General features: G+C 41.1%; 1 protein-coding gene across 8 annotated transcripts in view; it reads left to right on the top strand.

Annotated features, from left to right (window-relative positions):
- kmt2cb (lysine (K)-specific methyltransferase 2Cb) overlaps nt 1–11106 on the top strand; it is a 94805-nt gene extending 83699 nt beyond the window's left edge. For 7 of the 8 annotated variants that reach the window (XM_004542712.4, XM_004542710.4, XM_004542711.4 and 4 more), the window contains 16 exons: nt 309–473; nt 586–715; nt 832–979; nt 1071–1255; nt 1689–1825; nt 2804–3083; nt 3462–3601; nt 4989–5102; nt 5206–6322; nt 6419–6555; nt 6644–6786; nt 6902–7076; nt 7187–7303; nt 7385–7458; nt 8840–8948; nt 9174–11106. In XM_004542712.4, the coding sequence (XP_004542769.3) occupies nt 309–473; nt 586–715; nt 832–979; nt 1071–1255; nt 1689–1825; nt 2804–3083; nt 3462–3601; nt 4989–5102; nt 5206–6322; nt 6419–6555; nt 6644–6786; nt 6902–7076; nt 7187–7303; nt 7385–7458; nt 8840–8948; nt 9174–9266 (3264 nt within the window). In that variant the 3' untranslated portion in view covers nt 9267–11106. The remainder of the gene's footprint in view (nt 1–308; nt 474–585; nt 716–831; nt 980–1070; nt 1256–1688; nt 1826–2803; nt 3084–3461; nt 3602–4988; nt 5103–5205; nt 6323–6418; nt 6556–6643; nt 6787–6901; nt 7077–7186; nt 7304–7384; nt 7459–8839; nt 8949–9173) is intronic. The other variant, XM_023154637.3, reaches the window with a different exon arrangement.
- The last annotated feature ends 4380 nt before the right edge of the window (nt 11107–15486 follow it).

The raw sequence follows: 15486 nt of genomic DNA, 5'->3' as shown, positions 1-15486 counted from the left end.
TTTATTTATATATATATATATATATATATATATATATATATATATATATATATATATATATATATATATATATATATATATATATGTATATATTGTTCTGTTGTTGTACCTGCTCCTCTTCCAATTGATGGGTGCTGTGTGTTGTTAGCTTGAAAGGCTGTAGTCTGAAGGCAGAATGTGAGATTCATTTGAACTTAAAATACTTGAGGACATTTCAGTGATTGTGGTCGGGATGGTTTGTGCAAGAATATATCTGGTCTGACTTCTCTGCTAACCTTCCACCGGTCTGCTTGTCTCTGCTAACACAGCAGCTCTCTCTGCTGCCTCTCATGGAGCCTCTGATTGGGGTCAACTTTGCCCACTTTGCTCCCTACGGCAGTGGCCAGCTCAATGGAGAGAACCTTTTGTCTGGTACTTTTGGCAGCGCCTCACTAGATGGAGTTTCTGATTATTATTCCCAGCTGGCCTACAAGGTGAGATCTTACTGCTTCACTAAGGGGATACCAGATAAACAAAGGGTGGGTGTGTGTTAAGTGTGTCTGTGGCACTGTGTGCCTGACATTGCATTGCACTTGGCTTCTACAGCAGAGTAATTTGAGCAATCCACCGACCCCGCCGGCATCTCTTCCTCCCACTCCACCACCTGTGAACCGACAGAAAATGATCAACGGTTTTGCCACAACCGAAGAGCTGGCCAGCAAAGCCGCTGCTATGGGTAAGCACTCATAAAGGTCCAAGATGGGCTGACCGATTGTGTTTCCATAATCTTAAAATGGGAGCAGAAAATGGAAGGAGGCATTCATACATATTAACGTTGTTTTCCTGTTGCAGTCTCCAAGGGCCTGGTCCCAAAGCCGCTGCATGTTCCATTTAGGAGTGAGGAAGATCTGTTAGCTCGGGCCATCGCTCAGGGACCCAAAACTGTGGATGTTCCAGCTTCTCTTCCCACACCACCTCACAACAACCAGGAAGAGCTCAGGTAACGGATAAAAAATAGTACTTCATGATTTATTTGGGCTGCAGTGTTTTAACAGAGTTGCTCATTTATTTATTTATTTTCCTTGTTGTAGTAATCGAGGACAGGAGCCTTGCAAGGAGAGGGACACACCTGACAGCTTTGTTCCATCTTCATCTCCCGAGAGCGTGGTTGGCATGGAGATCAGCCGTTACCCAGACTTGTCTCTGGTAAAGGAAGAGCCGCCATCCCCTTGCCTGTCTCCTGTCCTCCCCATGCTTCCTGCACCTGATGGGAAAGGTAAACGCATATATCTGTTTTATTTAGTTATTTATTTTATGCAGTATATACACAAAGCTCCACTAAAAAGTAAATTCGTGGTTTTCACATTAGTGTATCCTCGAGGGTCCATTTGATGTAAATGTGATCATCTTTCCAGATCTGCAGGGGTCAGCATTCTCAGCATAAAGGCCAAAATTTAGCAATGTGATGACTTTATACAAACACACCAGCTTTGCAACTTCCACAAATGAGATGTTGCACACACTTAACTATGGTGCTCCTTTTCTGGCTTTCCATTATGTTTTTAGTGTGCATGTGCAGAATGTGTATGCATAAGAATCCTTTACAGTTTGCATAAAAGTATGTGGAAGATGGCTGTGTATGCCTTTGTATGATCACATTTGAACAGTGCAGCAGTTTTTGAGAGTGGTTTGCTTTTTCAATTCATTAGGGACCCAGATCAAACTGCAGGATGTCAAGACTGAGCCTTCTTCGATGTTCTTTGGCTCCCCCTTTGGCTCCATGTCTAATGATTCCAAACAAGGGATGGTTTCTGTTGCTATCACTCTGAGACCAGCTGCAGCTGAGGTAACAATACTTAACATTTACTGAGGTTAGACAAAAATCTGACATTCCGTATTTTCGGCACTATAAGGCACATTTAAAATCCTTTAATTATCTCAAAAATCGACAGTGCGCCTTATAATCTGGTGCGCCTTATGTATGAATTCTGAAAACTAAATTCTTTCATCAATTTCATCAACAGTAATTTGTGACAGCAGTTTATTTCTAAATAAACTGCTGTCACTTCCAACATAAATGAAGACAGAAAACTAAACAGCAGTGACGTTTGTAGGGTTACTGAAATTGGGATAGCTGGTATGTAATCATGTGCTACGTGATCGCTAGCGACACAGCTATGTTAGCATAACATAAACAGTGAAGCTGGAGGGTGAATGCTAATGCTTGTTTTGCTTAATGCGCCTTATAATCCGGTGTGCCTTATGTATGAAAACAGACCCGTTCATTGACAGTGCGCCTTATGGTCAGAAAAATACAGTAATTCTTTTCCCAGTTCTCTCATTCTATATCATATCAGACATGTGCATAATCTGGCCACACAGTAAGAGAAAGATAATTATTGCAAGGGTTTGTTTTAAGGAGGATGCTTGTTTTTATTAGTCAGAGTCTAATTCTGAGAAATTACAGAGTTCTTAAAATAATAGCTTAATTTTTCTACACACATTATTTTAGGATTATTCAAGTTCTGTTAATTCTTGCACGTGCAAGATATTTAAAGCTGCATATTAACTTAGCTATCCTAGTTTATTGGCAGATTTCATTTTACATGAGAAAGTAAACTACTTTTAAATCAGCTGATATTGGCATTTTAGTTCCTAAGAGATTCACTTCTTAATATTAAATCAGAGGAGTAATACAGAAGTCAACATTTAACAGCTTTAAGTGCCTTTTTACTTGGAGCACTTGGGTGACTATGGTGGACGAATTTAGAGGACAACTTGCATTGCTCTAAATTTCTATTTATTTGTTTTATTTATTTTTCAGAACATTACCGGTGTGGTGGCAGCCATTTCAGACCTCTTGTGTGTGAAGATCCCCAGCAGTTATGAGGTCAGCAGCACCCCAGACAGGGGGCCCCTATCTATGGTCAGCGGTCAAAGGGTGGGCCCACATGGCATGGAGCCACGGCCTCCCATGCTTTTCAATGGACAAGGAGACAGTGGAGGACTGCATGGACGGCCGGGACAAATGATCAGAACCAGTGGACCACAGGGAATGATGCAGCAGCAGGCACATCATTTCCGTTTCCATCCCAACAGCCCAGGTAGGGAATAAAACTAAATTAAACAAGAGCATCTCTGATTCCACCCGGTGCAGTAATACAGCCTGTAATTGAAATGTCATGTTTGATTTAAGCTAAATATAATCACTCCCCGTGAAAAAGCACAATTCAGCAATACTCTTTTGATACCTAATCACTTCCCTTTAAACATCCATAGGAGCGCTTTTGTTTTTTAACAGTTTTTTGAGTGTACCATTATTTATCTGAGGCTGAAGGTAGCCTACAGTCCAATTCTATAAAGGCTGTTTTATTTTGTTTGCTAAAGTTTGTTTAGTCCAATTAAAGATTCAATCATCTGTAGGTTACTGTCAGAGATGTTAAAAATTGATCTAATTTTGCATCACTTTTCTGTTACATCAGGCAATGCTGGAGCTCGAGGACCTGATCACAAGATCCCTGGCAGCTCTGGATGTAAACCCCAGTGGTGCTGCCACTGTAAGGTGGTGGTTCTGGGAAATGGAGTGCAGAAAGCCATCAAAGACCTCCCTGTTCACATGAAGGTACCAGATGCATTGGCTGCACAGTCATGTATATATTAACTGTGCACACCACCTGTCAAATAAAAGCTAAAAGTTGAAATTATAACCTTTACAGGAAGCCTGAATGGACTGAGGATGTAGTGCTTCTCCATTCCTTACTCAGAGATCAAGGCCACAGATAATAAATTGCTTCTGATCGTCAGCAGCTCTCATGAACAAAAAGGCTCTGATATCTAACGCCGTTGACTAAAGTACACCATATTTTAATATAGTGCCATGTGACAGTTTTGCCCCTGAGCAAAATTTCTATCACAAGTAAAAGATGAGCTGATTTCCAAAAAGCATTAAGTCAAAGATGACACATGGCTTTAATATTTTAACAAAGATTACTTTTCTATATTTAGTAATTTATTTATTTTTTTAAATTAGACACTCTGCAGGTCAGCATCTGTGGTACCACAGTTTATCACCTTGTGAAACAGAGTCTAAGAGTCTTCAGATTCAAACTTGTTCTTGTTCTGTCTTTACAGCTTGAACCTCTTAAGGTAGTAATTCATTGTGAATAATGAGTCCTGCAGTAGATGCTTCCTTCGGTTGATCTTTTTTTTTTTTTTTTAAATAACGTTCGATGTATACGTGCAGACTTTGCTGTTCTTTAAGTAAATCTGCTCCTTCCTGCAAATTATTCTGCATGCCGCTGTCAATAAAAGCCAAAAGCATGACTCATTAGTCTGTGAACTTAGCAGTTAGTTAAAGCTTTCATTTATGCATCACATAACCTTTTATAATGATGACTGTGTCCATGCCAAAGCCCCGATGAGCTAGTTAAAATGTGAATTTTTGGTAAAGTTATCCGAGAACTCAAGCTTTAGCTCCTTTCCTTTTTACGGCTGTGAAATTGTACAAAATGCAAATTTGCACTAATGTTGCTTGATATGTTGAAATTATGTTTTTGTTTTAACTTTATGCATTTTGGAGATGACTATAGCTTTGATTTGTGTAATGAGTCCCACTGTCAGAAATTTGGATCATTTCAATGTCATGTATACATATAATATTGAGATTATTATATGAGCTGTGATTGGTTGGCTTACCAGATTTTTACGTTGGAGAAATGAAGTATTAAAACTCCTTTCACCCTGAAGGGCCACACTTATCAATATATTCATATGCACGGCACTGGAATAACACTGAACATGTGCTCTGATTATGTAAATCTTTCCTAATGGAGTTAAATAGATTTCAGATCAGTTAGTAGGTTAAACAGCAGTATTTAGGTTATTTAAATATTGCATAATTTATTTTTCAACATCGCTTTGCCTTGAGTGGCTTCCATTAGTCAGATGTTGACTTACACCTCATTCCTAATTCAGCTTCTTCAAACTTGGACTGATTTTCTTCTCGTTAGGAATCTGAAGGCCGTTTTAAATCTGAAGACGACTTGGTCTTCTGCAGCCACAACTGCTTCCTTCTCTACTGTTCATCACCACCACTGCAGTCCAGATCAACCACAGAATCTAAGGTTTGTACCACTGTAACCCATGCACATCTCCTAGAAATCTGAGTCTTAAAAAAGCATTTGACTTTTATGTTTGGCACTTTTTTTTCCCTTGTCATCTTCCCAGGAGTCTGTGTCCCTCCTCCCAGCCTCTGAGCAAACAGAGAGCCTTTCTAAAACTCAGCACCAGTACAGTAACAACATGTCCTCCCTGGATGTCCATTGTCTGGCCCAGCTTCAGCCAAAGCAGTCACCCCCCTCTACACCTCCCATCCCATTCCCTTCAGCAGGTGAGACACCCAAGACTGACGCAAAATCCGATGCCCTCAAAGTGACAGTGAAGCTGAAGTCCAGGCCAAGGTCCCACGACGGCTGGCATCAGGGAAAGAGACAGAAAGGACTCCGATGGAGGAAATGGACTGTCCAGGTGGTGGTGCCAAGAGGGAATTCGCAGCTCCCGGATGAGGATAAGATTGATGAGCTCCTGAAGAAGCTTGGAGCCTCCCTGCGCCCTCCAGTGTCACTCAAGGACCAGAGACGCTGCTGTTTCTGCCATCAGTTTGGAGATGGAATGACTGATGGTCCTGCCAGGCTGCTCAATCTAGATCTCGATGTGTGGGTTCATCTCAACTGTGCCCTTTGGTCGACTGAGGTGTACGAGACTCAAGCTGGCGCCCTCATCAACGTGGAGCTTGCGCTGCGGCGTGGTCAAACTATACGATGCGCCTACTGTCAGCAGACCGGAGCCACCAGCGGCTGCCACCGCCTGCGCTGCACCAATGTCTACCATTTCACCTGTGCCCTGCATGCTCAGTGCACCTTCTTCAAGGATAAGACCATGCTCTGCCATGCCCACAGGCCCCGGGGAACAGCGGGACATGCTCTGGAGCACGAGCTGCGATGCTTTGCCGTGTTCCGGCGTGTTTATGTCCAGAGAGACGAAGTGCGTCAAATTGCCACGGCTGTGCAGCAGCCCGAGTTAGGTTACACCTTTCGGGTAGGCAGTCTGGTGTTGCATGCGATCGGCCAGCTCACACCGCTACAGATGGCGTCCTTCCATTCCTCAACAGCCATCTTTCCAGTTGGCTATGAAGCTTGCCGCATTTACTGGAGCATGCGCCATGGCAATCGCCGCTGTCGCTACATCTGTTCAGTTGAAGAGAGAGACGGGATACCAGAGTTTACCATCAGAGTCATCGAACAAGGCTACCAAGACATGGTCCTGACTGACACCTCTGCTAAAGGTTTGCCCTCAGGAAAAAAAAATACTAGTGTGTGTTTTTGTGGCTAATGAAACAGTTTTAACCAGCTTCTGTTCTTGTCTCTGCTCTTGTCATTAGGAGTGTGGGATAAGGTGCTAGGCCCAGTTGCTGAGAAGAGAGCTGAGTCAGGCACTCTGAAGCTCTTTCCTGTTTACCTGAAAGGAGAGGATCTGTTTGGGCTCACAGTTCCTGCAGTTGCCAAGATCACAGAATCGGTTTGTACCTACTTTGGAGGATTTCATCAGCTGCAAGAATTTAAAAACATCAACAAATCTCTAAATGATGCTTTTCATCTGGTTTCAGCTCCCAGGAGTGGAAGCTTGTGACAGGTACTCGTTCCGTTACGGACGCAACCCTCTCGTGGAGTTGCCTCTCATGTTCAATCCAGCTGGTTGTGCCCGCGCTCAGCCAAGAACAAGCTCTCCCTACACCTCACTGGTGATAAGGTAACTTTGTTTGAAGTTGACATTAAATTAGCTTCCTGGGAACGTTCTGTCTCCAAGTAAATAAGTCAGAGTTAATAAAATGTTCTCCTTCTCCACCTCCCTCCTAAAAATAAAGGCCTCAGCCACAGGCTGTATCCAGCAGCAGTGCCAGGTCTAACCAGAATGTTGCCCAAGGAGAAGGTGGCGCCCCCCATAATAAGCCTCCGGTGGTGCACCCCAGGTCCTCCCAGTACCGCTGGATGAAGAGTGAGTGGCGAGCCAACGTCTATCTGGGCCGCTCCCGCATCCAGGTGAGTCGACCAGATTTAAATTCTTTTTAAACTGTCAGAGTGAGACTGATGCTTTTGTTTTCCATTTCCTGTTGACTAAATGAAAACCTGCTTATTTGACATATTCACAGGGCCTGGGGCTGTTTGCTGCTAGAGACATTGAAAAACAGACAATGGTGATTGAGTACAATGGAACCATCCTCCGAAATGAGGTCGCCATCAGGAAGGAGAAAATCTATAGGTCTAAGGTAAATATATGTGCTGCAACATTGTGTTTCTTTAAAATGATCTTTTCCAAAAGCTAAGAGCATTTCTTCTCTTCCTTGTAGAACCGGGCAGTGTTCATGTTCCGCATCGACAGCGAACATGTTGTTGATGCCACACTTAATGGAGGGATCGCAAGGTACTCTGAGCTTCCACGAACTGTTTGAGCATTTTCATAAATGTATTTATGACAGTGTAGCATTTCTTTCATGCTCACTTACTGCAACAAATGTCATTCAGTGTAGCACACCGATGAGCCACAACATTAAAACCCCTTGCGGTTGAAGTGAGTAACCCTGATGATCTCAGTGCACTGGTATCTGTCAAGGGGGTGGTTACAAGAGGCTGCAAGTGAAGAGTGAGCTCTTGAAGTTAAAACAGGGAAAAATGAGCAAGCGCAGATCTGAGCGACTTTGACAAGAGCCACATTGTTATGACTAGATGACTGGGTCAGGGCACCTCCAGAACAGCATGTCCGGTGGGGTGTTACCTGTTTCCAGTGGTTAGCACAAGTGATGAGGGCTTAAAGCACATTGATGTGTGGGAGTAAAGGGTGGTTCTGTGATCCCACAGAAGAGCACCTCCAGCACAATTTACTGAAAACTGGTTATGGTAGAAAGTTATCAGAATGCACAGTGCTGCACAGGGTTTTCATACTGACCACTATCCACTGCCAAAGGAGGCAAGGGTGTTAACTCGGCTTCCAAGTCCCTGAAATCTCAAGTCTGTTTGAGCATCTGTGGGATTTTTGAGGAAGGAAAAAGAAGTAGTTAGATTTATGGATGGCCAGCCTTACTTCTTACAGGACTTAACTGATGAGCTGCTAAGATGGAACAAAGGTTTTGTGGAGTGCACGCCTCAACGTCTTAAAAGTAGCCTCTCCATATCTGTCTTACCGATATAATCTTCCAGTAAAGTGGCACAGACGAGACTCTGCTTCTGTGTGTGGGAGGCTTGTCTGCAAACTGGTACATATTGCAAATGAGCATCAGGGGTTTTTTTTCGTTGCTGCTGTAGACGTTGGCCTTTTTTGGATTTTGTTATCAAAGTGATGGCAGTTCAGTTGCATTGTCAAAAGGGCCCAAACACACATGAAACCAGAACTAGAGACCATGTTGGAACAGGTTCATGCCCTTCTTCATAGTTTGTGAAAGATGAACACTCAGTAGTCAGTACTACTTTGTTATGAGTTCTCACTGACAAAATCTATCCACAGATATGAAAACCCCGGTAAACATACTCTAAACTGCCTTTGCGTCTCATTTTGCCATGCTGACCAAACACAGACTCACAAGTTGGAAACAAAGCTAGTTTCTTTTGAATGTCATAATTGTTTTGTTTTTTTAAATGTTGGCATTTTCATCTTATCACCGTCTGCCGCTGCGTGTCTGAATCAGCTCACAGAGGCAGCAAATGAGCCTTTAGTTGCAAATAGAATCTGCAATCATTTAAATGTGGTCGGCTATGTTACAGTAATGCTCTGAACGCTGTTTCACGCGTGACTCGTGCTTCTTTTTCAGATATATCAATCATTCTTGTGCCCCTAACTGTGTTGCTGAGGTGGTAACATTTGAGAGGGGTTACAAAATCATCATCAGCTGCATTCGCAGAATTGAAAAAGGAGAGGAGGTTGGTACACACACACACACACACACACACACACACATATATACATATATATATATATATATATATATATATATATACATATATACATATATATATATATATATATATATATAAAAAATTTTCTGTAATTAGAATTTATCCCTGTTCGTTTGCATGCATATGTGGGTGTAAACGGTGCAGTTGTGATATAGCCATGGGTGTTTCTCCCGTGTTTGTTTTCTGCAGCTGTGTTTCAACTACCAGTTTGACAGCTTTGAGGGCCAGCACAAGATTGCTTGCCACTGTGGAGCTCCTGAATGCAGGAAGTGGATTAACTGAGCAAAATGGAAACGACGAACCCAAACGCATTCCTTGCCATAGCGTGTGGAGGATGCTGTGATCTCTGCACAGAATAAATAAGAGACTTCACACTAAAGTCATTTTACGAATGAGCAGAAGGCCTGAGCCCTTGGAGAAATAAATGAATCGGTGTTGGTTCGTCAACAACGTGGAATTAAAAATAGGCGGAGGAAGGGAAATATAACACAGTAGCAGGAAATGACTCGTGCCATATGTGAGGGGCTCTGTCGACGCCTCCGTCTGTATGTATCCGTGTGTTTGTTTGGTGTACATGGGGGTGCGGAATCCACCAGCGAATGAGAAAGCACTGTGTGGGGTGCGGCCTTATTGCTTACTAAGGGCAGGCCCTTTTGTTCATACTGTTAATGTATACCGTTTGACTAAATGTAGACATCACTGAATGAGGAATGTACAGCAATGAATACCGCGAAGGGAATATTAACTTGCACTAAAAATAAAAAAAAATAAACAAAAAAAACCCCATACACACACCCACACACACACACACAAGCTTTTAAATACTTGATTCCATGAGTCAGTTTTATCATAGGTCTCTGTCATGTGATTTGTGTGGAATTCGAGAGGTTTTGTATTTATTACTGAGTGAATGAATTTTATTCTCAAAATGAGATCGAGTTAAAAGAAGGCTAGATTGCTATTGTTTTTGAAGATTGAAGAAGACATGCTGTTACTTTTGTATAAATGTACATAAAAAAAACCAACAAAAAAACTATAGGAATAACCGACCAAATACTACCTTAACCTTCTCGATGTTTGGGTGTTTTTAAAAATTGTTTTTGTTCTGTTTGTCATTGAAATTTATTTAAGATGGACGTTATTTCAGTTTGAGAGTATATATTATGATTATTCTGTACAGAATTTGTAATATAACCACAATAATTCACAAAGTATTTTTGTTGTATTAAAAGTACGGTATTGTAGCGTAGTGTTTTGTGACTTACACTTACTTTGACCACTCTCAAAAAAAAAAGAAATATTTTTGTTGACTAATGTAACAAGTAATCGGTTACAGAATCAAAAAAAAGACTCTTCAGATAGTAAAAGATCATTGTGATCTGTTTGCTGTTAATCAGGTTTGATTTTAAAGAACTGTGAATTAGGTTTTAAAACCCAAAAAAACTGCTTTTTAACTTTTTATCACAAATGGAAACAGCAACATGTGTTAACCTGTTTTTTTGTTGTTGTTGTTTTTTAAACTTTACTTTTAACACAAATAAGGTGCGAACGTCTAATAATGTTGTGACTTAGACGAACCACTGCGCGACAGAAAGAATTCTATGGAGAACTGTAGGTTGTTCTGCCTTTTGTTTTTGTTTCGTTTTTTTGGAAAGAGATGGCATCCTGCTTATAATCAGAAATATTTCTTATACTGACACTTCACAAGTCACATGCTAGAAGCAGAGGAGTTTTTGCGTGCACAATTTCAAGTTGACTGTAAAATTTTGGAGACAGTCTTAGAACTTGTAATGTATATGGCATGTATTTTTTTAACTTTCCGAAGACTCAATTGTATATATTTTTCTCAATGAATGGTTGTAACAAAATTGTTTCTTGGATATTTTTTCTTCTCTTGTACGATACATCATCCTGCCAGTGTGTTTGTGCTACATTTTCTTGGTCGTGTAAAGTAGTCATTTCTTTTCTTTTTGTTTTTATTTTGTTCCTTTTCTTTTTCGTTTCTTTTTTTTGTTTCTTTCTCTTTTTTTGAATTGCCTTTTGAAGTGTACAGAGTATGAGGTTTGGAGTTTGTGGAATTGAATTTAGAAACATTTACAAAAATAAACTATTTTACATGTTAGCAATTTGTTTGTGTTTTCAATGATTGCACTTTCTTTTCTTTTAATTAAAGCTGGGAAAAGGAATTTGTTGCATGTTGCTAGCACTGAGTTGGATCCCATAAAGGTCCTGGAAACATTCCTCAGACTTTTCTCCATATTGGCATGATGCCAGCACCACATCCAAAAGGTGCTTTTTTTTTTTTTTCTTGAGATCTGGTGACTGAAGGTGATTTTCATGGTCGAAAAACCAATTTGAGATTATTTAAATTTTGTGATGTGGAGCATTATCCTGCTGAAAGTAGATTTCAGAAGATGGCTACACTGTTGTCATAAAGGGACATGATCTGCAAACAATAATCGTGGAGGCTGTGATGTTTAAATGATATGAGGTACTAAGGGACCTCAGGTGTGCCCATTAGAATAGATGCAGGGATGGAGTGCTGTGACTGTAGCTCAGGAGGTTGTTTGTTTGATACCTGTTTTGAGCCATTCTACATGCCAAATATACCTGGGCAAGATACTTTCCCCCAAGTTGCTCTATGATGCATCCATTGGAGTGTAAATGTTAGCCAGAAAGCAGTTAAGCCTAGAAAAAGTGCTCGTAAGAAAGAGTGTGAACTGGTGAATGAGGCATGTTGCTTTCAGTGTTGAGGTAGAGTAGAAATGAGCTGTATAAGAACCAGTTCATTTACTATGCTTCATGCTTAGGCCACATTTGGACCCTACCATCCAAACGTAGCAAAAATTAAGACTCGTCAGACAAATTTTTTTATGTCTTGTATTGTCAAATTTTGGTGAGCCTGTGAGAACTTTATCCCAGTTTCCTGCTCAACTCTAACAGGACCCAGTGTGGTCTTCTGCTGCTGTAGCCCATCTGCTACAAGTTTGGGGGTGTTGTGCATTAAGAGATGCTTTTCTGCTTAGTCGTAACAAATTGTTTCTTGAGTTACTGTAGCTTTCTTACCAACTAAAAGCAGTCTAATTATTTTCCTGTGATGTCAACAATACATTTTTGCTCAGAGAACTGCAGTTCTGCAGGAAAATCCCAGTGGATCAGCAGTAACCATGCCATGCTCACAATTAAATCGCCCTCCCTCCCCATTCTGATGCTCAGTTTGAAGAAAGTGGTCAGAGTGGATGTGTGTTCTCTGTTTAGTTCAACCAAAGCTTCAAACATACTAGCAAATAGCTTATGACTCATTATTTGCCTATGCTGACTTCTAGATATGTTTCCATTCATCAGCTGTAGAGACTTTCATAAAAATATTTTATTATGATCACAGACTGTTTATGACTTTATGACTGTTTATGGACATGTGATCAAGGAAGCCAAAGAGTTGTTCTTCTCAGATTGTTCAGAGTCCACATTAAATGATCCACTATGTCAAAACGACTGAATAACCAAACATTTATAAAAGAGGTATTTTTCCTTCTTGGGTCTTCAGTCATCTTGTAGCGATCCCACTTTCTCTCAGATCCCGGAACCCCCTCATTATGCTAGCATGCAATCTCGATGGCACTAAAACACGTGTTAACGTTCAACCAAATTTAGTTAATTGTGTGTGCTGTGCTTGCACATTTACTGGGTATCACTCCTGTGGACCTGACTGTTGGTAAAGAAAAAAAACCCAAAAAAACCCTGCTACATCTTTAAACCACTCATACTCCATGAGAAACATGTTATATAAACTTTGAGCTTGAACAAATAAAAGCTGAGTTTAATTATAGCTAAAAGCATAATTATGTGTTTCGTTTTGTGTTTAAATAACATCTTGACACATAGAAGACATAGTGCTAGGTGGCATCTTGGCATGATGGTACGAGTAAGCGGGCAAAACACACACTCTGTTGTGCTGTGCACTCTGCATTTGATTGGTACTTGGAGGGCTCGGTGCTCATGTTCTTAAACTACCCATGTGGATGGACACTAAATAGTACCAATACACCTCATGCAACATTTGGTATAGAAAGATGCTTCACTGTAAGCACGTGGAAATTAAAGACTGCTGTTTACACAGTATGTGTTTTTTTTTTACAAAGAAGCCAAGAAGTATATAAGCTTTTAAAAGTTTATCAAACAGAAAACTAAATAAATTCAAGTCAGCATAAGCAACGGACAGTGCACAAGAGAGGTGGAGGCAGGGTGGAGTGTGTGGAGACGAGTGTCAGGGTGATTTGTGACAGAAGAATAGCAGCGTGAAAGAGGTTTACAAAAAATGGTAGTGAGACCTGCTATTGTATAAGTTTTGGAGACAATGAAAATAACAAAACGACGGGCGGTTGAGCTGAAGATGCTGAGATTTTCATTGGGAGTGAGCAGGATGGTCAAAGTAAGGAATTGCTTCAAGAAAACGACCACTCAGGTTGGATGGTTTGGAGATAAAGTTAGAGAAGCAAGGCTGGGATGCTTTGGATGTGTGCAGAGGAGGGGCAGTGGATGTACTGACAAAGGATGCTGAATATGGATCTGCCAGGCAGGAGGAAAAAAGGAAGCCTGCAGAGAAAACTCCTGGATGTATAGTGAAGCTGGGCATACAGAGGAGCATGGTAGGGACAGGGTGGGGTGGAGTCAGGTGTGGCAATGAAGATGATAAGATAACTCTTTGTTATTGCACAGTCATACATAGTACAATAGTACAATGAGATTGGAAAACTGTCCTACGTCGGCACTACATATAACACAACACGACACGATATGACACATCACAACGCAACACAAACAACACAACACAGTATATTAACTTAATAAAAAAAGAACAATAAGTGTGTGTGTATTGCACACTGTTATTATTGCACATTAATTATTATTGCACCTTGTTATAAATATAAATATTATTATTATTATTATTGTTTTAAACATTGTTACCTCCCTCCCCCAAAAAAAGTCCAGGTAGGTAGCCAGTCAGGTCAGCTATTTGCATTGATCAGGGCTATTGCCCTGTTGTAAAAGCTGTCCTTGAGTCTGTTTGTCTGGGACCTCAGTAGCTTGAACCTCCTGCCAGATGGCAGCAGCTTAAGCACCCGGTGTCCTGGGAGTGTTCCATCCTGTAGGATGCTGTGTGCCCTCTTGAGACAGCGAGTGCTGTACAGGTCCTTCAGGGAGGGAAGAGAATGTCCAATGATTTTTTGGGCCATATTAATGGCCCTCTGGAGTGCCTTTCTGTGTGCTGTGGTGCAGCTGGAGAACCACACACCGATGCAATATGTCAGCACACTTTCAATGGAACAGCGGTAGAAGACGGTCAGCAGCTCCTTCTTCAGGACCATTTTTCTGAGGATTCTCAGAAAGTGGAGACGCTGTTGGGCCTTCTTTAAAACCGCAGCGGTGTTAGAGCTCCATTGGAGGTCTGTGTCTATGTGCACACCCAGAAACTTGAAACTGGAGACCCTTTCCACACACTCCCTATTGATGCTGACAGGCTGCAGCTCGGACTTCCTCCTTCTGAAGTCAACTACCAGTTCTTTTGTCTTGTTGGTATTGAGGTCCAGGTTGTTATCGACACACCAATCTGACAGCCTCTGAACTTCAGCTCTGTATGCAGTCTCATCTCCCCCTGAGATGAGCCCCACCACGGTGGTATCATCTGCAAACTTGATGACTGTGTTGTCTGGGTGGGTACTAACACAGTCATGTGTGTACAGAGTGTACAGTAGGGGACTCAGGGATCAGTGACTGAGCAACTGCTGCAAATCACTAAAATGATCCTAACTTATAAATAACCTCAATGCAGTGCATTTACACTTAGAACTTGTCAGTGTAAAAAACCCCAAAACCCTGTAACAACACATTTAATCCCTGAGATATCTTTATATAAGAAAAAAAAAAAACAGTTCTGGTAGCTTGCTGCCCAGAAAGTTTATTTATTTTTACTGTGGACTCCTTGGGAAAGGAAATGACATTTCTATAGTAGATAGAGGGGTAAAAAGACAAACCAGGAACTTGTTGGTCATTTAATTGTTTATTTATTACTTAATTAGTTTGGTTTAGTGTAAATACCTGCGGGGGAGGTGTTTATCAATAGCAGAAGCTGAAAAAACTTCAGAAAATACAGCTAAAATTCACAAAATTGTCTCTCCATATTTTACAGAACTCACCAGTGGACCCGATGGAAGTCTTTACCGGGGCGATTCTGTCCCCAGGGCCTTATGTTTGACACCCTTGAGATGCACGTGAAAATAGTAGCAACGATTTATTAAAGTATGAACTTCAAGCACAGAGCTACTACAAAATCAAACAAATGTTTTTAACTCCGTTTAAGGACAGAGAAGCATGTTGATATATATATTTTTAAATCCCTGCAGCTGTGGAGGTTACCACAGAGCTGTCAGGCCTGCATTTAACTTTGAAAGAAACACGGAAAGAGTAAGATAAACACGCTGTAAGATGCAGGCGGTATAAA

This window comes from Maylandia zebra, linkage group LG18 (genome assembly GCF_041146795.1).
Source record: "Maylandia zebra isolate NMK-2024a linkage group LG18, Mzebra_GT3a, whole genome shotgun sequence".
Classification (NCBI taxonomy): Eukaryota; Metazoa; Chordata; class Actinopteri; order Cichliformes; family Cichlidae; genus Maylandia; species Maylandia zebra.
This window is presented reverse-complemented; position numbering and strand designations above follow the sequence as displayed.